A 25,740-nucleotide genomic window follows, 5' to 3' on the forward strand; every position below is an offset into this window, starting at 1 on the left:
TCATCTGCTCACCATTACTTTATTATTTTATTATATGAAATATTTTTCTCCCCATTGTCATGAGAAAAAAGTTTTATTCCTTTCTGAACATGCAGAATCACCATTGTTTTAACAGTGTGGTTCAGTGAAGTTGTTCCGTATTGTCAGAGCTAATTCATACGATAAAAAACAAGAATGATATCATCGACTCTCTCATTTGCATATCAGTGAGTTGTGCTGTTTTCTTAAACATGAACAAAACTTTAAAAAAGTTAACATCCAATTCTGATGAAATTTTCAGCGTTACGCTTGTTTGATTTTCTCCATTTTATTCAAATCAACATTTTCTGGGGGGTAGATTTGACCTTTGATAGGCCTATTGCGAAATGACAGAACTCGTAAATGGGAAATCATAGCAAAACTGGAAAAAAAAGTAGGGTCTGTGAAGCCTGTAAGCTATACTAACCTTATAGGAAATCGAAGGTGGAATTGGTATTTTTATTAGGGTGAGGAATTTCCGACATTAAGTTTTTTATTTGCCTTGAGATCTGACCAGTGTCAGTAATCTTTCGGCAGTTTCAATTTCGCAGTATCTCTATATTGCAATCACAATTATTAAAATGAGTTTTCTTTAACTTGTATGCTTATGAGTTAATATAAAATTTGTCTTGGAATACAGTAAAAATACTTTTGATAATTATAGATATCAACTGATTGCCGGAAGCAAAACATTTAAAGATTATGTAAGTATGCAAGCACCATCAATAAACAGAATGATAACCTGGACAGCGGAGACTTTGAAAATAACGGATCTAGTGGGGCTTGATGTTGATTGAAAGAGACATGACGAGATTGGATAATCTGAACTAAACAGAATTGAGAATACGTGTACGTTTTTGATTTTCAAAAGCCTGCGAAATTACCCAGTGCTTTGTGGCACCGTGCAGTCTCAGATGGTTTTCCCATATTTACAAGGGCATTTCGATCCAACGGCTGAAGATTCGACCTGAACATGTATATAAACCAAAGTTGTAACATAAAACAAACACATCGTCAATAACTTAATACCTTTAAATAGAAATATGACAAGCAATAAAGAGCACAGTATGTTGGTTCTACCGAAAGCCTTCGAGTCTCGTTAACCGACTGCGGCGCCCTATTTGTTCTAAGAGGCTCAGTCGTCTGACTGCACAATTGCATGATGAGCTAATTGCAATCCATGTCCACCCTTCCTCTCCTCTTGCTGTCCTGATCATGGCATAGACCCACGCTGACTTTGTCAGACACAGCGAGTCGTAGTTGTTGTTGTCGATCCCCAAGCACGTCTGGACCCCGTGAGGACGCGCACACGCGGTTTCGTAAAACCACTGGGTAACCTGAATGTTACCAGCGGTCATGATCTCTGATAAGATGGTCACGTTTTGTCCGTACATGTCCGTTCCCCATTTTTTGACCATCCACCTACTGGTACTTTCACAGACCTCTTCCAAGTCACTGACCGATGACGACCGGCGTTGTCTACTATGCGGGACGTCCGAATCGTCGGTCGTATTAGCACTATCACCCTCTTCGTCAAAGGCTTCCGGTCTGAAGGAAGCATCGCCGGGCCAGGGAGGGGTCTGAGGGCGCTCTGCAGAGAACACAACCCTCTGCGACATATACCCTGGGAACATCCCAGGTATCATGTTGACAGAGTCCAGTGGAGGTGGAATGGCGTTTGCATTCACCAGCATGGCTGGCTCGTTACCCGTTTCCAAATAGCTTGATGACGTCGACCCTGATACCGCCGCTGATCCTGCCACCGACGCCTCCGATGCTGCTTTTGTTGAAGCGTCCTTTGCGCTTTCAGGCGCCGATGATCTCCCCGGAGCCTCTAGTATTGTTTCCACCGAAGATACCGCAGCCATAGGATGCGAGGAGGCATGATCGAAGTATAATGAGTTCGTATGCTCTGATTCAGTGTTGTGTCTTGAGAGACTTCCGTCGTTTGTTCTTCTGGGTGCTCCGCAGACAGCCGCCCATGCTAGCAGGAATACGAACAGCGTCAGAAGCCGATGGTGACCACCCTGCATATCAGGGAAGGAAAGAGGGATTCGGGGAAGACAGTGAGAGAAGAAAGGACAACCAGAAAAGAAGATTGAGCAAAGTTTGTAAGTCAGAATGAAGGCAAGCGAAGAGAGTGGCCAAAGAATTGCAAAGAATTGAGAGGTTTATAATAGAATTGGAGAGAGAAAGAAGTAATCAAAGGGAGGGGCGAATGAATAGAGAGAGAGAGAAAAAAAAGATCGATAATTGAATACTCATTATAATTAAGGATATCTCAATATTTAAGGAAATAAAATATTAAAAGCAAAATATCGAAATTCTGACGACGTGGTGTACGTGACACGATAGAGCGTAATCACAACTATTGGATATTATAGATAATGCAGATTGAACGATTCCCAAATCTACACCTTCTCAAGAAGCATTTATTTGGAATATCATTTCAGAAGATTCTCGTTATTTGTGAATTTGTGCCGTACCCTTGTACAAATAAATGCAAATAATACTTATTTATTGTTACTAGATTGTTGCTGAAATAAGATTGGATGGTTTAGAATTGAGATCTGAAGATTGACTATGAATCCGCGACAGATTTAGTTCGATCTAAAGAAAAAGACGCATGTAGGCGTTTGGGGCGAACGCTTGTCAACAGATCGTCAAAGTCATTGGAAGCTAGAAAACCCATCACAACGATCAGGGGTCCGTTGCAGAAAGAGTTGCGTTTAAACGCAAGTCAAAGAATCAATCGCAAGTCCCAAATGCGCGCTGTTGATTGGTTGAAAATCAAGTTGCGCATGATTTTTAGAGTTGCGATTGGTTGCAACTCTTTCTGCAACGGGCCCCTGGTCGTTTATCCCGCGTGTCAAAAGGAAGACATAGTGGAACACTTCGTTCGATCTCCGATTGCAAGTTAGATGCCCAAAGCTCTATAGTTGATACTCTGAATACCCAGGATACTGACACAAAAACATGCCGGTTGCGCTGTATCCACAGCCAGAAAAAGAAGTATATATATCCCTTTTTTGTCCTTACATCATGTACATTTATTGGACGTTGTAAACATATGGTAACATCTAATCATCTAGTAGGTTTCACCTCACTTGACCTCAAATAAAAAAGGATCAAAATATATAAGAAATTACTGAGTTCAGATTTCCTCCTGCGGAACATTTACCACTAACACACTGATAAAGCAAAGCAGTTTTTTGGCCACTTTCCAGAGACACGCTTTCAGAATATGTTGTCCTTGGCTCCCGCCATAATTTTTTTTGAATGAATTTCTGTTGGATCATACCCATGTGTGTGTTTGTGTAACAATGGATAGCTTTTGAAACACGACTGTACTGAAAAGAGCGATATATTTTCGAAGAAATCAATCTGCGCTAAATCTGAAAGAAATGCGGGAATCAGCCTGTGTAAATCTTCCGTATTCTTTCCATCGGTCGTGCGTTTCAAAAGGTTCCTAATGGCAAATTGTCTGAGGACCTGTGTGTGAGCACGGTAAGTGTGTGGGTGTCTTGCCATAGAGGGGTGGGTGCTATGCCCTTCTTGTCTTCTTCGATTCTGTATGCTACCCATGCAGTGTCTAAAGCCAGCAGTTGAACTTTGCAATGGGAACGTTGTCGGATTCCACGACCACTTTATCCCATATCTTTGATGTAACAGGGTGGTCCTGACTTCCACCAATCCCTGCAGCCTCAACTCAGTGAGCCGTTACTCTTTACTAGCAAACCCTTTGTATCCGCCTACAGTGTTTTCTGATTTAAAGCTCACCTGGTTGTGCTCTTAAGTTGTGTTCAAAGATTAAAGACCGGGGTCGACTGTCCTTTAAGATGTCACTAAGAATCCACTATATACCAGTGAAGACAACCAAGACTCTTCAAGACAAATAATTGTTGTAACAGAAAAGCAAATTTAGTGTTAGAATTCTGGTCAATTCCAAATTTGCGCCTCGTCAATAATATATAGGATGGACTGGTATTTGAGAAGTCATTTGCTAACTCTACTACCCCTGTCGTTATTTGACAACAATTAAAATATTTTGAACAGACCTAATGGAAAAAAATTCAGCTTGTTTTGAATGTAATCAATCCCTTAGCCAAATTTAATGCCATATGTGAGGGCTGTGGAGTAAGAACCTATCATTGCTATTACCGCACTATGATAATTCTTAAAACTAGACATGGATAGTGGATGGAGGGATGGGAACAGAATGGAATACTTTCTTGAACGAGATGACAGTCGTAAATGGCTTGACCCTGCTTGACCCGGAACCTCTTTGATAAAGCATTAGCCGTGGGCGCAGGGAATGACAACCTGGTATGTCGAATTGTATTTAATTTGTGAAGAGAATGAATACTGTCTGCACGCTATGCACCATCGAAAGCCAACGTTATAAACATGGTAGATGGTACCTAGGTGAGTGACGAAAACTCGGTAATTTTCTTTCCATTTTCCCGAATATTCTATTTCATGACTAAGTAATAATCGTCGAAATAGTGCAGCTTATCTTAAGATTTTCTCTGCTGCGTGGAAGCGATTTATCGTTAGAATGCCAAAGTCAAATACCAATTAACAGAGAAAGAAAATCTGGGCTCAAGTCCTTTCGAAACATGAACGGGTTTCAATTAAAACGAATAGAGGTTACACTGATGAAACAAGTATCTACTGTCCATTGTTACATCATGGTACAGACTAACTGTCTGTGTCGTTTCAATTGCATAAATTCAAGATTTGAATAGGAAAATATACATGTAAAATATATTTATCATTTTTAAAAATATTTAATCATTTTCATAATTACTATAATTGCGATTGGTTTAAAAAAAAAAATCCTCAATAATACCCATTTAAATTCCTTGCTTTTCCACTTTGAAATAATGTACATATGTTTAGAAAAAGAAATAGTTTCCAGATAATTGTCCTTTACGAAATTATATTCTTAACAAATGAACATATATATATATATATATATTAGAGGCGGAAATTAGATATTATTATATTATTATATAAGGATAAATGTGTGCAGTGAAGTTATGCAAATCCGTCGAAGACTGCGTAGCTATTACGTCAGGAATCCGAGAACAAGTTTTATTGACATATCTCCCATATTACAGTGATAACAATTAATTCAATCCAAACCAAAACAATATCTATTCCTGTCAATCACTCTTCAATATTTTACAAAGTATTATGAACATGAATGCATGACAAGTAATATAAAGCTATTGTGATACGACAAGGTATATTAATAAACAGGGAAGGGTTTACAAATCCGTAAAGCATAAATGCTTGTGATGGATACGGATGAACATACAAATTTATAAATAATTTTCGACTAGTTCTATCATTATCTTCAATTTCGAAGGAGCCTTTTTCCAAATCACTTTTTAATCAATTCAAAGAATCATAATCCCTTAATTCATCAAGGAGAGCATTTAATACCCGAAGACATATAAGCCTAAAAAAACCCAAATCTATATTTCGGATTGCATTTTAGTCATGTCACCGAAGACAACAAGACGATAATGTCTTAATAGATGTAAATTAATGTCGCGGAACAAAATCTGCTATAACAGACGTCAGTACAAATTAATGTCGCGGAACAAAATTTGCTATAACAGACGTCAGTACAAATTTTCCTCAAGTAAACGCATTAGACATATCTTTGTGACAAAGCTTTATGTTTTATCATTACCATTTTGTATATAGTCCAAACGGATATATCGAAAAAATCATTTCAACTGCATGATTTTCTTCTTTTAAGAAAAAAAATTCATTTCATAAATTATCCATCAACTTTGGGAGTGTTTTATCGTACATATATGCGCATTTAAAAAAGTGGTGCACACTTTTTTGTCGACCAAAATGTTAAAAATTAAATTTTATAGGATGAGGTCATCCGCTTAACAAATTCAGTACGCTGATTGGTATGAAATATTTTGGAATTATCCCCCATATAGTACCTCGAATTAACGTCTGAGCCCCAAGACCCCTTCCCCTCAGGGATAGCCTTTATCACCATTTCTGTTCAGAGAAATCAACTTCTTGTACATTGCTTCCATGCACTGATAATTAACTAGCCTAAAAGAGAAGGTGGACAGTATAACCCTAAATGGTTTGGTTTAAGACAAAAATATAGCTGTTTGCCATTTTAAATAGCAAACCATATGATTTTGCAAGGCCTCAGAATAGGCCTATGGCACGGGGGATATACAAGTTGATACCTTTAGTTATTCGTTATTTTAACAGTTTTTATTCAGATAATTATCATTATATGTAGGCCGACAGGATCATACTCATGCTGGACTTGTCCTTAAAACTTAGCAATAGGGATGCTTGCTGCAAATGGACAGGTGAAAGACGGGAATATTTTGCCGTAAAACACAGAAAAAGCGGTTGTCTGCTTTGTGAAAAAACTACGCACAGCTGGACTACTAAAACAATGATGACGCATGATAAAATGCCGCCGTCCGTCCAATTTCCACTTCAAGGTTAATTTCCTATTACATCCTATTGTCTAGGCATTGAGAGATGTTTGTAAATCTCACCTGGGCGCCTGCATTCTTTTAGATGGAGCAACACACGATCCCACAGTTTCCATTTATCATTTTCATTGTTCATTGATAGCGGGACTTACAAGAACAACATATTGACGTGTATGTTTCTCAAGCGATGTTGCCCTCAACGATGGATGAACGATACTGACGCACGCGCAGTGCCATGCTCTCTACCCTTTTGTGCCTTGTGTTACGTCATCATATTCGGAATGACCAGCCTACGTATGAAATCAATCGTTTCAGCCACATCAAACCGACTAACCCCCGAAGTTGTATGCAATCGAAAGTGGGACTTGGGAATTCAAATAAAAGTCACCGACTTAGAAATATGAGGAAGTAGGTACTAAGAATAAGAACCCATTTATGGTGTGGCTTGAATGATAATTTCATTTGGAAATTATATTCACAAATAGCCAAACAGAACTACTTTTTCTCAAGAATGACATCCTACTGAAAAAATGAAGATAAAAACACCAATTTCTCTAAAATTCCTTAATCCAACATGTCCAAATAAATAATAAAAAATGTGCAATTCGAAGACGTAATTATTTCAACCTACCGACAAGAAGACTTGCATATTTTCATCGCCTTGTTTCTTTTCAAATCTCGTAAAGATATGAATTTAATATGTGATTGCAGGAGGATGGTGGTAGAGGGGGGGGGGGGGGGTGCGACATCGGTTTCATCAACTCTAACTCCCGATGACATCCGCATCATTTATAATCATAGACACTCTGAACCTATTTCCAACCTCACTTCCTAAATAGCGCCGGAGTTATTTATCAATTACTCGATCAGGAATCGCACGAGCCGCGCTGAACCCGGAACCGAAGTACTATTTGAATTCTTTCCCTCTCTCTTTCACTTCTCTGTTTCACCCATTCTTAATTTTCCCGCCTGCCCTGTGAAACCAAACTCGATTAGGGCGTCCCGTCGCCAGGGCAACGGACGACCAGACTTCCATCCCCGGCGTGATGTCACGAATGAAGAGTCGTTGCTATTTTGGGAGCTATCTGTTATTTGCGGAAGCGGGGTGTTTTTTTGACAAGGTGAGCCCAGGACGGAGTGAGAGAGCCCACGTACTTTCCAAGGATCACGCAATTCCCGACAATAGCTACTGAATCTTTGGGAAAGAAAGTTTTCAAAGCGAGTGTACGTAGGTGTTTATATTTTCTCACCTCTCGTTTATGTTTGTCTGCTCCACGGTCCCTCAAATGTATTCTGCTCCAGCGTGGGGACGTAAACATGATCGTAAACATTTCCAAATTTAATTAAGGTTAATGGACCGTTCTATAATTATCCTACTGTCCGCAAAGTGTACTCGAAGCGCCTGATCACGATTGCCCCACTTTTTGTACGGATGTTAGATGATGTTTCAGAAAATTTACGTATCACCCTTATTTCGAGTCATTGATTTATTTATTTCTTGTCAGCATGGTCAGCGACAGGTGATGTAATCGTAAATCAAATTCATGAGAATCATAGAATTCGGTGTCAACAAGAGTAAAATATTTTATAAAACCAATGGAAAATATCGCTTCTTGAAAAAAATATACCGCAGTATGTGTGTTGACAGATCCACGAAGAAATTAAGATATAGGTAGCACGTTTTCCATAAAAAATATGTTGGTATTATTTACAATAACTTCTTAAAGTACATTAAATGTACTTTAAGAAGTTCATAGCATTATCATTCAATAAATGGTTTATGTTACTTAAAAAATCAAACATCACCGACTTCCCCTGATAATTCGTCATGACAAACTTAATGCGGGGGCAACAACCAAAATAAACAATTAGCGGAGTAAAACACCACCTGACTTGGTGTCGGCGGGTAACCGGTAATCCGGTTGTACTTGAACTTTACGACCGAATGGATAAAGTATTTGTTTCGAGACGAAATGAGTTTATGCTCTAGGGTTGTTGGATCAAATTGTTGCTTATAAACTATACCCATTTTCAATTTTGGCTTACAGTGAAGCATGAAAAATGAAAGAGTATAATTCCAGTGAACATGCTTGAGACAGCCGTTGACTGATGCTGTATCGAGACCGTCATTAATCACGACTTACAACCACTACCAAACCCAAATCAGTTTCTCTTAAAATTGAATAATTTGAACTAAATAACGACATAATTATGTGCAATCAAAGCGCTTGAAAGCCATGACCTAGTGATTGAACATTGACAATCCTGTACCGTAATAACAATTTACATTCAAAGGCTCATTTAAAAAAGTTGAAATTTTAAGTACCATGAATTCTTTATAATATAATCAACGATCTATCCACTGATTTCTTGAATGGAAAGTGACACGCTAGCCAATCGCAATGCCAATCAACATTAATTTCTTCAATATTGATGCTGTCTTATATTATAACATTATCAGCTGAATTTCTTTTTCTTCTAATTTTTTCTAAAGATAATAAAGTTAGTTACATGAAGTGGGTCACCAATTCTCCTGAAAGAAATCAAATAAACTGAATGAAAAAGACGCGGGGGATTTCATCATGTTCTGTGGATATTTAACTAGCAACCCCAATGATTAAATGAATACATTATCCGATAATTTGATTTTATCATTTACATACGCGTTTTAGAGAGAGGAGGGTATAACGATAGACAAACTGCCCACTTTCTTTGACAGGTCTAGTAAATCCTTACAACACTTACGATGAAAAAAGAAAAAGCCAACTCTTCATTCTCAGGGGGCCTGTTACAGAAAGAGTTAATAAACGCAAGTCAAAATATCAAGCGCAAGTCGCAAATACGGGTGCTTCATTGGCTGAAAATCAAGTTGCGCCAGATTTTTTGAGTTGCATTTGATCGCAGATCTTTCTGCAACGGGCCCCAGATCTGATTAATATTCATGATTAATTGCACATTGTAATCAATACAAGCAATCGTAAAGATTAATCCTAATATTTTGCTAAACCTTGTGAAGTGGACCAAGCAAAGTGGAACACCATAACGACTCTTCTAAACTGTTGACGAAGAAACGACACAAGACCATTGTGGTCAGCTGTGTGGGCCGTGTTAGAAACCATCGCCCTGACAATACTTTCATCGATGGAAAGATGTGAGCATAGCAAGCCACAGGCAATGTAGAAAAAAAGTTCCTCACTTTGAAAATGCACGTACGCATTCCACCACACAACTGGTTAACACGATTCAAAGAAAAAGTAATAAAAAAGCCGATTTATCTGGTATTGTCCTATTGGGGACATGTTTCACAACGAGTGGCGTATGAAGTTAACTAAACAAAATCAATCACAAGTGGCATATCCGCGATTTCGATTGGTTGAAAGTCAAGTTTCGTGTGATGGTTTTGGAGTTTGTTTGCAACTCGGACTTCAATGAACATGACAAGTACCTGGTAATGTTGGTCGATTACCGTCCTTATTGCGCTGGTTTCTTTTGATACTGAATCTTAAGGGTTGGTGAGCTTTGTGAGTATCTGATAATGAAAAAAAAATGGCGTTAGGTAGCCAATGTTTTAGTATGGTTGCTGTAATTAAAACCACGATGTGGCATTTGTATCACTACAGAGTTTTCACTCTGACTTTTAACATTTGAAGTTAGTGATGGGGTTGGCGACTTCGTTTTCAACTCGCTCAAGTGTAAAGTTTATCGCATTTGTTCTTAAATACCCCCGAAATCACAACCAATCATGTTTAACCACGAAGACAAGCAACGTTCACCCGACCTACTTATTTTTTCTTCTAGACTTGTAGACATGATGGAGTTCAACAAAAATCTGTAAACTGTAACGATTTTCTGAAGGGATTTGGGTAGGGGGAGGGGGGCTTTAGCGGGGGCCGCTGATGAATCTGAATGGCCAGGCAGAAGCGATGATTTCACACCATTCCGCATTCGTTCACTTGTAAATTCGTCATGTTCATGTTAGTCATGTTAGTAGGCGTTTATTGGAAAAGTCGTATATATTTGTGGAGAAAAGTAAAAAGAGTCATTCAAAAGTGGTTCGATGAAATTTGCTCCGGCGACGATTGCTCCGCTCTACATTCCACACACTAATCGAGCGACCAACTTCAATTATAGGAATGCCACTTATCTACACTGTTAAAAAAACCCTGATTTTACAGAAAAAAGAAAGAAGATTTTGCATAAAGCAATAACAGAATCATTCTGTAAATTCATAAAACAGGAATTATTCTGCAACTTAACAGAACAGTTCTGTTTAAAAAAAGGAAAAAGGGTGTTTTATTAAAGGAAATTTGTAAGGTTCCATACACCAAATACCAATTTCCTGTAAGATTACGCAATCTGGTAAGATTACAGGTGTTCTCGAGACTCTGCTGCAGGAACTTCTTTTATTTTAAGGATAAATTTTCTAACAGTGTACCCTAAACCTAACCCTATCCCTAACATAAATCTCGTTTGCAACCATAACCCTAACATAAAACTCTTTTGCAACCCTAACACCACATCTTAGACGAAATGAAGCCCAGGTTGGTGGTCTCATAAAGCTGTTCATAAAGTTACGAACAACTTTACGCACGACTGGAACATGTTCTTAGGTAATGACTCAGTTATACAGGGGTATCACATAGCACAAGAAAGGATCACCAGTCGTGCGTAAAGTCATTCGTATCTTACGAACAGCTTTATGAAACACTCACCAGACCAATTGTCGCATGAGGAAATGTCGTGTAACCTTCAAAAATATGTCTTTTGATAAAGGACACATTTTCTGAAGGCAATGCGCTCAGAATACTCAAAAGATCTCCTGATTCGTCGCAAGAAGTTCAACCCAGGTGAGATGAATACTTGGCAGGAATTTATTCCTTGAAATGCGCCGAGCGCTTGAAGCCCCATGAGCTACAGCCGGGGATAATATCCAAGTCATTTAGAAGCGCATGGATACGTTATTCATAATGTGTTATGAGCTAGGGCTGACTACTGTTATTATTATCTATTTTTAAAAACAAATTGTAGGCCAACATCTTGCATTCATATCAACAATTCTGTTTAAATGAACATGCATTTTATATGTTGAATTTGCTGGCTTTCCATAGCTGCGATTGAGTGGATCAATCGCAACTCTTTGTAAGACAGGGCCTAGGTGTGACAGCCCCATGACATTGTCATGGTAGTAGTAATAGCCGTATAATGTCCAAAACGGTGGGGGTCAAATTTACACCAATCATACGCCCAGGCACCTCGGCTCCTTACTGGCCTATCGGCTATTATTCAATGAAAGACACATTTTGATATGAATCCTAGATTTCATCTTAACCCTTTCGAGTCGAGGACTAAGCATGCTTAGGGATGACTGAACTGTGTCAGGATTCAGTGAGGTAAGCCTGTGAAGTTGCTTCGGACGCGACCTACATTTTGAGGAATCCAGATACCAGAATGTCTTGATGGTTATACCCCTCCTCCCTTCCCTATGCCGAACCATGTAAACTTGAATGGTGTACCCTATACGGAGCAATAATATATTTCCTTCCGACATCGGCTAAGCCTATAAGCAAAGGCTCCTCTGCATTTTCATAGATGGCATGGGATATCACATGAAACTATGATAACAGAAACGTTTCATACAGATTCTAAATAAATAATCAAACAAGGAGAGATCCTACATATTTTCATTTAAGCAAAATTTGTATGTAAGACAATGGGCCGTTTTCAAGATTGCGTTAGGTTATTCTTAAATTTTACTATAAAACAGACAACATTGTTTACAGGTCTACTTTTGATACTATCACATTATGGACCCACGGTCCTGTAGGCCCTTTGGGGACATAACATGAAATAAGCGATGAAATTAATTCCACTACATCAAAGATTTGTTCATCTGGAAGGGAGCAGGCTGGTGCCCGCTTTTTTGAGGTGGCCCTGAAACAATTGCAGTTTCAGAGCCCCACCTCAAACAAAAAAAATAAAAAATAAGCAATGAAATTGCCCACTTAAAGAATTCGACGACAATGAAAATTGCAAATTTGAATATCGAAATTCATTATATTGAACATTCTTTATTTTCTGCAAACATTTGCATTGGTTTGATTCCACCTTAAATGTGACACTTTGGTGACTCGTGCCCGTTGCCAAACCACGTATACGCCGGCATTGTTACCGTCACACCAACGAAACCGACTCCTAACCAATCGATGGCTTGCCATTGGTAATAACGTAATAGCTTTGATCGGTCTGGAGTGAGATTCGTTGGTGTGACTGCCACATAGATCTATATTCCCTTTAACACTCTCCCTATATGCACACCTAGCACCTGTTCAGAGAGTCGCTTAGAGTGTAATTGCTCCTCAAATTGTCGTCGAGAAAGATATTTGTATCGAGTTCTTGCAGTAGATTTTAACCCGCACTGGTGTTTGTAGATACTATCACGATCCATTGAGTAGCCTCTTATAAGACCCTTCATTGTTTTGCACATCGAAGTACCAAACAATTAAAGGCTTCTTACAACAAGTAGGTCGATCCCAATCTTCTGCAGATTATTGCACCAGAATCCCATGAAACTGGGGGGTGATTGGTTCAAAATAACCTCGTGTATAAACCTCCAGATTGCACAGATCAGTTTGACACCATCATCGCAAACAATATTGAGACTCCTGTCCCTGCATAATTGGAAAATGTACTTTAAACACACTATCACGTCATTTAAGTAGGGATTAAATCACTTTCATTTGACATCCTTCATTATGATAACTACACCATTGTTGAGTAAACACCTGTGAGTTCAGAATGGTATCGATTAATGAAAAAAAGCGGTCCGCGTATCGATCATTGTGGTACACCTAAATTTAACAGTTAGCTTTATAAACCCAACAAAAAAGACAGATAGATGAGCAAGATGTTTTTTTATCAGCTTGGCACTAAACTTTAATTACATTTTTCCAAACAAATTTGTTTAAAATAGATTGAAAATATATGATCATAACAACTGCACATTACAGGCGACTAAAGAGATTCTGTCCTATTTTTGAGAAAGGATAAATCTGTTTTCTGGTTTTCAATTTCGTAAACAGGTAAAGGTATAATTTTCTGCTATTTAAGGAAACCTTAAGAATGTTTTAAATGATCACCGTGATCACTTAAGCGGAAAGTAGGAGTTCATGTAAGAAGGAGAGGCATTAAACAAGTTGGTGATTTATATCAAGCGATGAGTAGCACAATATTTGTAAATTAAGGAGAGTATCCCTGAGGCTTTGAAGATAATCCCCAAAGCTCTTGAATCTAGGCTAGATCCACCTCTCAGGCACTGACCCCTTACTAGTGAATATAAATTGATTCAATTACAGAGAATGTGTATCACAGGATAAACTACCTACTGCCATACATTATGGTCTTAATAATGGACAACCTATCAACCAAACCATATATATATTTTATATAAAATATATTAAATCCTTGTAATGAGAAACACCCTACAAATCGATACTAAAATAGTTTTAATCACCTCTATATATTCCTCTTGGAATTATTAATTTTTTTGCTGAAGCCTCCTCTTGCAATTTCTCGAACAATTAACTCAATGATATGTCATTAAGAATAATACTCTAAAACTGATATATCAGTTTATTCCACACAGTTTTAATAGGGATGGGATTTGCTGACTCTTTTGTATTTCTGGAACAATTTACTGAATGACGTGTCACTTAACATTAATAGCAAAAGATCCACTAAACATCTTATTCCATAGAGTGATGATGATTGGGCGTGGTCCCAAACTATCAATGACATTCAAAATTCTAAAAAAGATGTTTATCCAAAGAACAGGTCGTTTCACTCATAGACGAAGAAGGGATAGTTATTAAAATTGCAATTACGTATGACAGGGGAGTATTGTTAACGCAATAGCTACCAGATTAAAGGCATAAGTGAATTATTGTTTGGGACAAATTCTTTTATGCTTTCATTTACATCATCTTCATTAAGATGATCACCATTACTGTAATCATTATTATCGTCATCACTGCACTATTATCATGTGTTTTTTTGAATAATTAATATGCGAATATATCATTGCCGTGATTATTGAGTAATTTATCTATCTATTCATTCATTCATTGATTTGTTAATTAATTTTTCGAGTATCAATTGTTTATTCTAGTGAAGAGTTTGACAGAGTTAAAATACCTCGTATTGTTAAAATATGTCCTATAGGCCTACATCATTTTGGTGGCTTGCCATAGTTAAGCTTTCTGCCTTTAATGAACAACGGTATACTGACCACACATTTCTGAGCTGAATATCGGCACCTCTGTTGAAACACCTAAGCTATATGTTTCTCATTAACAAACACCTTCCATACCATTCTCCCACTCTTTCCCAAAAATCAGTTATTATTTTTTTTACAATCGAATACGTGACCAGGAAATATAGAAAATGACGGCATACTCGTGCACCAAGACAGAAAACACGGGTTGCCCTCCCACCGATTTAGAAATGTACCTGGCGTTTCATAAAGAGAGCATGATTTAGGATTAAATACCTACAGGAAACTACCTTGGTCTTATCTAGTTCGTTAAAGGCTGCTAACGCACATTGGGTGATTTCAAGTTCAGTGTTCACCTTTTGGTGTTGGTGTTATGTCAATTTTTACACGATTATAACACTAAACATAAAATGAAGATGGTCCCGAAAAGTCACTCACTAGTTGTTGAGATGTCAATTATGTGATCTGGATCAGTTTTACAAACTCAGAATAAGTTTCGGAGCTAGGGGAAGCAATCCAAATTCCAACACCAACACCAAGGCCAACACCGGACTTGAAATCACCCATTGTGGAGTATACATCCACCAAGTTATCAAAAGGAAGTTGTGGATTCATTTAGCAAAATAGGATACTGGGCGTGTAATTACAATATTTTGCAAGCCACGATGGCGAGAGGCGAAAGGTTACAAATTATCTTAAATTATTCACAATATATGAATATGATAGGTTAGACTATGAAGGTTATCCTAATACAATATAGGCATATCTAATACCATTCCAAGTGGATATATATATACATATATTTTTTTTTCTTTTTTTGGGGGGGGGAGGGGGAAGGTTAAACTTTGCAATTTTGTGATGTTCAATTTTCCTAATCCTTTTTTTATTTTTCCCGGTTGATTTTCTGTACACCCTATTCAAACACACTTTACAAATTATCTATCTGAATAAAGGCTGTAATCTGCAATTCATGATGGTGAATAAGAAATTTATGGATTTTGTTTTTAAGCCCTAGTTTACAAATTTACGAGGTCCTGAGCTACGTCAAATAGGACAAAGGAAGTGATGAAATGACAGAAGGACATGGACAATCATATGTTTATACTGGATGAGTAAGTAATTATGAAAATAAAAATGGAAAATGTTTTTTTTCTAAATAATAATAATAATGGTGGCTACTTATATAGCGCACAGGTCCACCTTTCGGTGCTCAAGGCGCTTCAAGGAAAATAAACACAAAACACAACTACAATAGAAAACAAAAAAGAATAGAATTCTCCTGAATAACAGAATACTAAGCTGTTAATGGGAGATTAAATAAGTTTTCAACTGGGACTTGAATGTTTCTGTTGATGAAATATGGCGTAATTTGACAGGCAGTTGATTCCATAGCTTTGGTCCTATAACAGAGAATGCATGGTTCCCCCCATTTGTGTTTTGTTCTGGGTGTCTGGAGTAACAGAGAATCAGATGATGAGCGGAGACTACGTGAAGGCTGATATTTTGAGATAGAGCTGCTGAGATATGTGGGGAAGAAAGAATAAATTCTTAGATCATGATACCTTTATATATTTATTTCTTTTGTGCATTTCCACTAGAGCCATCTTGCAATGTTAAACTTCTCATTTTCTTTCGACTTGTTCAAATCTTGAAAATTGTGAATTGGGGTCAAACCTACTCCCTTTAAAGGGATACTCCGGGCTGAAAATATTCATATCTGAATAAATAAAGTAAAATTCGAGGAGCAAAATGCTGAAAATATCATCAAAATTGGAGAATTTCAAAATTTAGCAATAATTTGTGAAAATAGTTAGATGTGCGTCATCATGAATGTTTATTTGGTGGGCTGATGATGTAACATTCCCACTTACCTTTTTCTTAGGTTATTAACATGAAAGCATAATTGTTTCATGTTGCGAATAATGTGTCTCTTTTATAATGAAATAAGTTGTAGCAATGAATATCTAATGCACTAAATCAGTTGTCAATCCAATTTTTTAGTTCTTGGTAGATAAAAAATGGAATAAACCTAATTCCATATGATGAAATATAAAAGAACGAGTGTGTATATGATATCAAGTTGCTCATTGAATATTCATGCCTAGAATTGTTTCACCGGAATAATGCAAATTTTAAAATTGCCATAACTTTGTTATTCCTAGTCCGATTTTGATCAAATTTTCTGTGTTTAGTTTGTCTGATTTTTCTTAATCTGTTTAAATCACATTATTCTCAGCTCGGAGCATCCCTTTAACAACCCACCAGGCCCATGCAGACAGTGCAATGAAATAGTGATCTCCCCCGCATCCTCCATGCACGGAGCCCCCTACCGACTGTGTGTATTTGTAATAACAATGGCAGGGCGGGTAGCCGAGATGCCCCCGGACCGCCCCATACACACCTGTGAGCTCACCGCTACCCAGGTGCGCTCATCATACACGTGAGGTTTACATACCGACCATTCTTCAAGTCTACAATTGACACCCAATTTCCATTTTGCTGGGGTGGTTTCCGCGTTTCCAGCTAAGCACCGAACGCACAATATTTACTCAAAATTTCCACAGGTATATCTAACATGTCTCATGTTCCTGAAACTTAAAGGAGGTCAATCGATCGTAACTCATATATTTTCATGTTTATTCAATTCAATTCAATTTTTTATCAAAAGAATCTATATTAAGTTCTTTATAAAAATATATGAAAAAACTAAATATTCATATAATGGTTTTATACATGACCAAATATATGGAATGACCAGAGTTCAGTAGCTTATAACCATTGGCAGTTAAAATGACGGACATCTCGATTCCTGTAACGCTCCCCCTGTAATACAACTACCACGCGAGCCCTTACGTCTGAAATGATATATCACGGTGTAATTGTCGTCAGAATTTGGTTTCTTGATCTTCATAAATATATTGTTTTGACAATTTCTACATTCGATGGAAGAAATTCCTGGGGATGACCCAGTGTTTTTGTGTTTAGATAAACACATTCTTCAGCAACATAACACCACATAAAATGGGACAAATATATCGGGTTCCTAGTCTTCATTTACAGACTGTAATTACAATATATTTAAGTTAAACATCGAGTTAAAACGAATCCGTACAGTGATAATAATAATAATATATAGCATCTATGAGGCGTCGATCTAGTTGCCTATTCAGTGGCGCACTATATATTACCCCGGCTGTAGCTCCAGGTGCTAAAGGCGGTTGGTGCATTCAAGGAATTAATCCTGCCGGGTACCCATTCACCTCACCTGGGTCGAGTGCAGCACAGTGTGGATAAATTTCTTGCTGAAGGAAAACACGCCATGGCTAGGATTCGAACTCACGACCCTCTGTTTGAAAGGCGAGAGTCAGAACCACTAGACCACGACGCGCCCACAGTGATGCATGATAACAGACCATTGAATTGCGGTTATTCTTAATCTCAATGTAGTTTTCATTTTTTTTTATTATTTTCTATTTATCTAATTTATTTAGCACATGCAAACAAATCAAATCTGGTAATTGGAGCTAACCAAAGAGCAAGATGAAAATTGAGGTAAGCGAATAATGTAAGGTTGTTGTCGTAGTCTGTAGACAACAATCTGAACAGAAGAACAATATTTTTCTCATCAACTTCAGCATGTTAATCACGAACGATGAGTGATTTCCCAACTCTAGTACATTTTGATACATTTCGAAATGTTTTGCAATTTTCTATGATTCTAAAACTTATCATTTTATTTTTTTCATTGAAAGTGGAAGGAAAAGAAATAATTATTCCTAGGGGCTAAGATTATAGGTTTATGGTTCGATTCACGTTATTACTTACGAACCATAACTGTTATAGATATTTGACCTATATTACTTCCGAAAAGAGGGAATTCTGCCACGGTATTACATGTTTAGGTACGTGGGAGGGTCGCCTGAAACCAATGTAATATTTTAGCTGATTTTTTTTTGTTCTGCCGCATGGCGAATAGCCAAAGTCGATTGTGATTAGGGCGAGTCTAATCTTCGTGATTTCAATTAAGAATATATGGAAGATAGAGAGGGAGAGAGGAAGGAGGAGGGACGGATGAAGGATGAAGGCAGTGAAGTAATGAGCTAAATAAAATCAGGGCCGAACATGCCGTATGAGTTACATTTTGAAAAATAGTCCAAAGAGCGAATTTTTTGTTGACCTTTTAAAAATGAAATTCTATATAATTTTATGATATGTATATATATACATATTCATAAAATATTCAGAAAGCAATAATCATAATTTTTTTTCTTGGTCATCAAATCGTTGGGGGTAAATGACATCAAGTTTACCATCTATAAGACAGGAAGGGGGAGCACGGGGGATAGGGGGGGGGGTGAACGAGATGGGGTTGATGGGGGGAAGGGCAAAGGTATAAATGGATTCAAAGCAGAAGAGACCAAAGAGATATACTTAACAAAGCAAGTGCATGTAAGGGTAACTTCGATTCTTAGTGAGGATGTTTAATAAATCCTTCTGCTCTTCAGTTCAATATATCTTTTCACCTGCCTATTCGTTTATTATTGATATACAACTTTACCACCCACACAAATGTTTTCTCAAGTTATTTATGGTGCGAGTATATAACGGAACAATTCTTCAACCAAACCTTTTCTGCCATCTTTTTTAAAAGTTTTCGTCAAAGTTTAATTGTCATAATTGTAAGTGCTATGATGTTTCAACAAACTGTAATAAAGTTAAGTTGTTATGAAAAATATTTGCCATAACTATTACACTATGTATTCAAATTCTGAAACCGCTGCATTTTTTCCGTTATAGAAACTTATCCCTATGATAAAATAGTTGGTTCTATTTTATTAAATGATATACATGTTTATATTAAACGTTCAGAAGCAGGATTTCGTAACGAAATACAGTTATTTATCCGTCTCATCATATCCTGTTTTATATAGGAACTTACAAATTTCTAGAAGGACATGGAACAAAGGATATTATACATGAATATCCGGAGCCTTTCGTAATTTCATGTATTTGGGCAAAGATTTTCCAAAACATTTTTGCCCTCGGAAATCATAACAAGATTACGAAGTCCGGATGGACCTAACTTGCAAAATAAGAGGCGTTGAAATTATCCAAATTCTTTCAACAGCAAATGTATATAGGAGTGTGTTTAATTATTTTATACATATGTTTTTTCTTTATACATATGGTATTCGTAAGCATACCTTATAAATATTTCATCATGTTTGTGCAGATTTAACTTGGCACATTTATATAAATGAATAGCTGCCCTGTCGCACGTATACGCAACTCGATTTGACCTAAATTTCAAGAGCGGGATTAATGACCAACGCCCTCTTGCGGTGGAAGAGGGATCTAGATTACTTTGAGTCACCATTATAAAAAAAAACGATGAACGCAGACGACATGTCTCGAAGACAGCAAGCATCAATAACCATGCAAAGTAATAAATTCTGATGAGGATTTCAGCGGACATATTGATCGTTCCTACTATACTATTATGATACCCACTCTCCTCCACTCTCCATCGATAAACAACAAATTCCTTTCTGACAACGGAATGCATCTTCACCTTCCAAACGATTCACTTTTTGCCGTCGGTTTCCATGGAAACACGAAACATGTGAGTTGCCTCGAGCTTGCACTCACACCCATTGAGCAATTACACGATGATCACTCTATTCATTTCCTCAGGTGAAGGAAATAGGAAATATATATGTCATATGTGATACATATACACACGCATATATAGTCCCCTATTATTTCATACTTAATCGTATTAGCATTGAGCTGCTTATACAATTAACGATGAAAGAATGGGGGGGGGGGGGGGTTACATGTGTGTGTAAATAGCTCTATGATATTAGTTAGGTGACCAATGCCTAAAGATTATTCCATATTATGGACATTGGAAATAATGGAGGCCAAATGAAAGAATGAATGGTGTGAATGTGAATGAACAGAGGAAGAGAGAAGGGGGGGGGGGGGGGGGCTGGTCGCTTTATTATCACAGACCGTATAATTCTGTAAGCAGATTTCGAAGTTCATCTCTGATGTAATATAAATTAGAAGATAATAAATAATGAAAACTGTTGAGAAATGAACAGTAAAACAGATCCGTAAGATCGGAAGGAAATGAGAAAATGGAAAAGGAAAAAATGAAATAACTGACAATGTATACCCTCTGTCGTGTATTTATATCTGATGAAGAAAATATGTCGAGACTTATGTCTCGAGTCGATAACCGTGATGACACTATAAGACTGGACACTAGAACATTCCGTTATGACAGGTAATCAATGATTCGAACAAGATCTCATCCGTTTTGGCATGAAGTCAGGTCCGTTTGTCAAACATTTCCAAATATGTTCTTTAAATTTGAATATGATTGCCATAACTTTGACATCAATTTGTACTTTGATCCAACCATTCCCGTATTCTAATTCGATTATCGGTCAAATAGTCTCAACATTTTGTTTCTCAAGATATCTTAAAAGACAAAACTGGATTTTTATCATAAACAGGTGAATTAAGTTTCTATTTGTACCAAAGACAACCATATATTGTTTCCAGGTGCATTTTAGTACTACCCGAAATCACCACTTAAATCTCCTTAGTAGTTTTTGTGACCGAAATGGTCTAGGTTTAAGACTACACAGTTACGGTCAAATATGTATTGAAAAGATGGTGTAAGTTCCGGAATTTTCTTCCGTTTTTTCGAAAGCCAGGTTTAAAAAGTCAATTGGTGATTCATTATCAATAATTTCAAATGCTTTAAGAATCCTGATTCTGTCCAAAGTGCGTAACATTATTAATTACTGAAAAGGTGACGAGGTTGAAATCGTGTCGATGTGTACGTATAAATATGATAAGAGGTTTTACACATGTTAGAGGAAGCTAGCGATGAATTTATCGGATTACCCCTAAACACATGTCCCTGAAAATGAAGAAAATATTGTGAAGAAGGTACTGGGAAATGGTATCTTGGAAATATTTCTTGAGCGTTACATCTTTTGAGAAATGCAAACGACCTATATCAAATGCAAACTCACATAAATATACCAAGAAAAAAGTTTGAGATTTCATTCAACTTACTTGATAAGATGTCGATGACGTGCCTCTTGTGGATGATGATAATGATGACGAGTGAAGTTCGTTATGATGGTGATGGTGATGATGGTGGATGTGATGGTGGTTGTGATGGAGGTCGTCGTCGTCGTCGTCCGTATCGTACCGATGAAGTTTTTGATGCTCGTGTCGACTTCGCAGATGCGCCCGTGGATGATTAGCGGGATCGTCATCGGGGTCAAGTACACTTGTACGAAACCGACAATGAGTGTGGAAACAAGGAACACGGGAATGCTCCATCTCTTGACGCGACATCGCCTCGTCATCGTCTCGGCAATCGTTGTCCGTGGTCATCTCCTCGTCGACGAGTTCCACCAAGGAACCCAGGTCTTGAAATCTGCAAGAGACTGGCGCAGGTCTGGCGCCAATTCACCAGGATATCTGTCACTCGTCAGCAAATCTGAAATAAGTGCAAGAGTGAATAGTCGAAGAATAAGATCAGCATAGAGCAAACCATCCAAGCGAGTTAAAACATCTTTGTTGAGCATCCAACACCAAAGCAGCACAGTTTCAAAACTTTCAATGGATACGAAGATATTTCGTATTACGATAGTCAGTTGAGATAAAAGTTTTTCACCGCCTTCTCACCGCTCGGTTTAAGACATCGCGTTTGTAAGAAACCAACACGAATGGTTTAGGGGTATAAGATAAAACTGACTCCCAGACCAAAGGAAACACTGAAGCTATCTATCTTCTAACGAGTGGTACATCTGTCTCTGGTTGCTGCCTTCATCTGCCGCGAATCCTTCCCGTTACATTGCCTTTATTTCCCCTCTTTGCGTGGGCTGGCTGGCGAGAGAGAACTCCACGTTGTGCGATCTCTGAGCTACTCTCCCGCATTATTTTATTCAATTAAACTTTGCAGAGCACAGCCACATATTGACAAAGAAGAAGACGAAAAGGGGGAGGGAATGATGACGAGACCGAATAAAATTGTTTAAAAGACCCACTTTGGTCGTCAAGACTATTCTTGATAATCAAGATTATGAGGCTGTAGTCTTCCCAGTATATTCATGGTATATGTGAGTTTTACTACACCCCACATTCCTGATAAGCATTATTGATCATTACGCTCACGTTCATGGTTTTCTTAATCTCATCAAAAGCTATCCCGGTGGAAAGCTAAATTTTACCTCCAGAATTCCCCCTATAATTCGTGGCGAAAACCAAGCCTAAATCCGCAAAGATACTGACCAGACTTTGGGTGTTTACGTTGAATCAAATGTCATCTTTTGCGCCTGTTCGAAACACCACCAAGAAGGGGGCGTGGTCACTCTCGAAATACACAAAATTATCACATGGAATAAAGAGACTATTCCAGCCTTATTTCTCGAACGTACTGCACCTGCTGATGCAAAACATGTTTATCGCTATATACCCTTTCTCAGAGGCCGTGCAATATTACTTTCTACCCTCATCTCTTGGGTCATTATTGTTCAATATGAAATTATTTTATTTGTCAACCCAAGACATCGCATATCATGTGAATTGTGACAATTAACGGAGTGGGCAAGGCCTGGAAAGCTTGTAAGCAATTAGTCAACAAAAGTCGCAAGTTAAAAGGTTGAGCAGCTGCCATTCTCTACAAAGTCAACACAAAACATAAATACGGCGAATATACTGATTTGGTATTCATTTCAGCAAATGAAATCTTCTTTTCAGAGAACCTTTTCGACCAATCAACCATGTTACTTATTGCTAGAAGTCGACAGTTACTGAGTTAGGATAATTTGATATCTAAATTCCCAATGTACCTCTGAAATTATTTACCGCGAAAAATGTTTCTACTAACTGATATTCACGATTCAATTTGTTTTAGCGCGAAAACAATTAGACGATAAGTCTTTTCTTCTAATAATCAGTACAATTCGTGGCATTTGTTATCGCAGTTTGTAGAACCTGATAAGTGTTTTCTAATATACTAGTATACCAGAAATTCATCATATTCTTTTCAATCTGAAACATTTTCGTCTTATTTCCCCCGACCTGTTTAAAATAAGTAAGATTTAATATATCTAGTATTACTGTCAATTCCCTGGAAATGACCGAGAGAAGCTTTACAATATGCAAATATTGTTTTCTCTCAAGAGTCACACCTATTAAAATCAATATTGTTGCTGACATCTCTCTCAAAGTAAGGTATATATAACAAACTATCCATCCCACGCTTCATGTATTCGATTATCATCGATTCTTTGTGCTCTCTTATACCGCCGACGCATCTGAATTCGAATCGCAGAACCCTCCCTTTCCAATTGTCTTCTCTTTTAAATATAAATATTTGAGAGTACCTACTCTAAACTAATATAAGTGTATCTATGGAAATAATACCAAACAGAAGTAGATGAGACATATCTTACCAATTGATAATATTCAGAGGAATAGTCATTATTATAACCTGACCGCATACCGATATCATCTGACTCTACAGGTCAATAGCAAAAAATAATGAACGCATCTGCAGAATACGCCACCGTTATACAGGTACACGCGTCAACGAAAGGAGCAGTGATTATTACGTCATTGTTGTCTGATTGTGTCATAATTCACATGAAGCATCGACGGTTGAGCATCCGTAGGAAGATCCCTGTAGAAATAATTTCCATATCTATTTCGACATTATGTATAACACATTATGACCATTGTGTATCCGTATCAATATGGCAAGGATATTGAATCGTTCCTTGGAATAGTGTACTTTCCAATTTCATTAATGAAAGTTGAATGCACAAATGTAAATATTAAAGGAGTGTGGTATACATTTTTGAAAAAATGCCAGCTTTTTTTAAATTCGCGATTGTTCTGCGGACCTAATTACATAAAGAAGAATAAATAAATATCCTATATAAATGCTTTCGGATGTTTATCAAGGAGTAAACATGTCTTAACACTCAACCAACTCTGATTTTTTTAATAGTGGATCCATTCATATCCCAACTGTACTTAGTTCTTTTTTAACACTTCAACGTTTGATGGACTGGGCCTTACATAATGATTTGCTTTGTATTATATCTTGTGATATGTTCATAACACATGGTCGTCATTTCTTTGTTACAATGTAGCAATTTGCTGCGATATTGTTGGGTTGAACTGAAAATGAACTTGAACTTGAAGTGGGAGATGAGTTTTTACGAAACAATTAAGGGTATACGCTGTACTATTTCAGATTTATAATTTTCTTTCAGTTCAACTTTACATGAAGACGCCGAAAATTATTTTTGAGGATTGATTTATGCATCACCACATAGCTTTCTTTAATTGGAAAGCTCATTTTTGTTTATATTTCTGATATTGGGAAATCCTTTGGCAAAAAGCATCCGGAAACACGAATATAGAAGGAAAATATTTCATCATAAAATCATAAAGCGTCAATACGCTCGTGAAATGCATTGCGTAATCTCTATGAAGAATATGCCTTAAAGGACAAGTCCACCCCAACAAAAACTTGATTTGAATAAAAAGAGAAAAATTCAACAAGCATAACACTGTAAATTTCATCAAAATCGGATGTAAAATAAGAAAGGTATGACATTTTTAAGTTTTGCTTCATTTCACAAAACAATATTATGCACATCTTGGTCGGTATGCAAATGAGGGAACTGATGACATCACTCACTCACCATTTCTTTTGTATTTTATTATATGATATATAAAATATTTTGATTTTATCATCATTGTCATGGGAAATGAAGTTTCATTCCTCCCTGAACACGTGGAATTCCATTATTTTAACATTTTGTGCTTCAGGCAAGGAGGTCCTAATCATCAAATTCATAAAAAATTGAAATAATCTATAATTCAAATAATAAAAAAACAAAAGAAATAGTGAGT

At 37.3% G+C, this 25,740-nt stretch overlaps 1 protein-coding gene across 1 annotated transcript; it reads right to left on the bottom strand.

The window, feature by feature from the left end:
* Positions 1–10: 10 nt before the first annotated feature.
* LOC121406145 (brain-derived neurotrophic factor-like) lies at positions 11–22,641 on the bottom strand. The gene is made up of 2 exons (XM_041597163.1): positions 21,877–22,641; positions 11–2,045 (listed from the first exon to the last, which is right to left on the bottom strand). The coding sequence occupies exons 1-2, from the start codon at positions 22,201–22,203 to the stop codon at positions 1,095–1,097; spliced, it is 1,278 nt and encodes a 425-aa protein (XP_041453097.1). The 5' UTR covers positions 22,204–22,641; the 3' UTR covers positions 11–1,094.
* Positions 22,642–25,740: the final 3,099 nt, after the last annotated feature.

This window comes from Lytechinus variegatus, chromosome 19 (assembly GCF_018143015.1).
Source record: "Lytechinus variegatus isolate NC3 chromosome 19, Lvar_3.0, whole genome shotgun sequence".
NCBI classification, from domain to species: domain Eukaryota; kingdom Metazoa; phylum Echinodermata; class Echinoidea; order Temnopleuroida; family Toxopneustidae; genus Lytechinus; species Lytechinus variegatus.

Excerpts from the sequence above, each read along its gene's own strand:
- LOC121406145 (XM_041597163.1), bottom strand. The coding sequence starts at position 22,203 with ATGACCACGGACAACGATTGCCGAGACGATGACGAGGCGATGTCGCGT. Across the intron at positions 2,046-21,876 it reads CGTCATCGACATCTTATCAA|GGTGGTCACCATCGGCTTCT; the intron begins GTAAGTTGAATG and ends CCTGATATGCAG.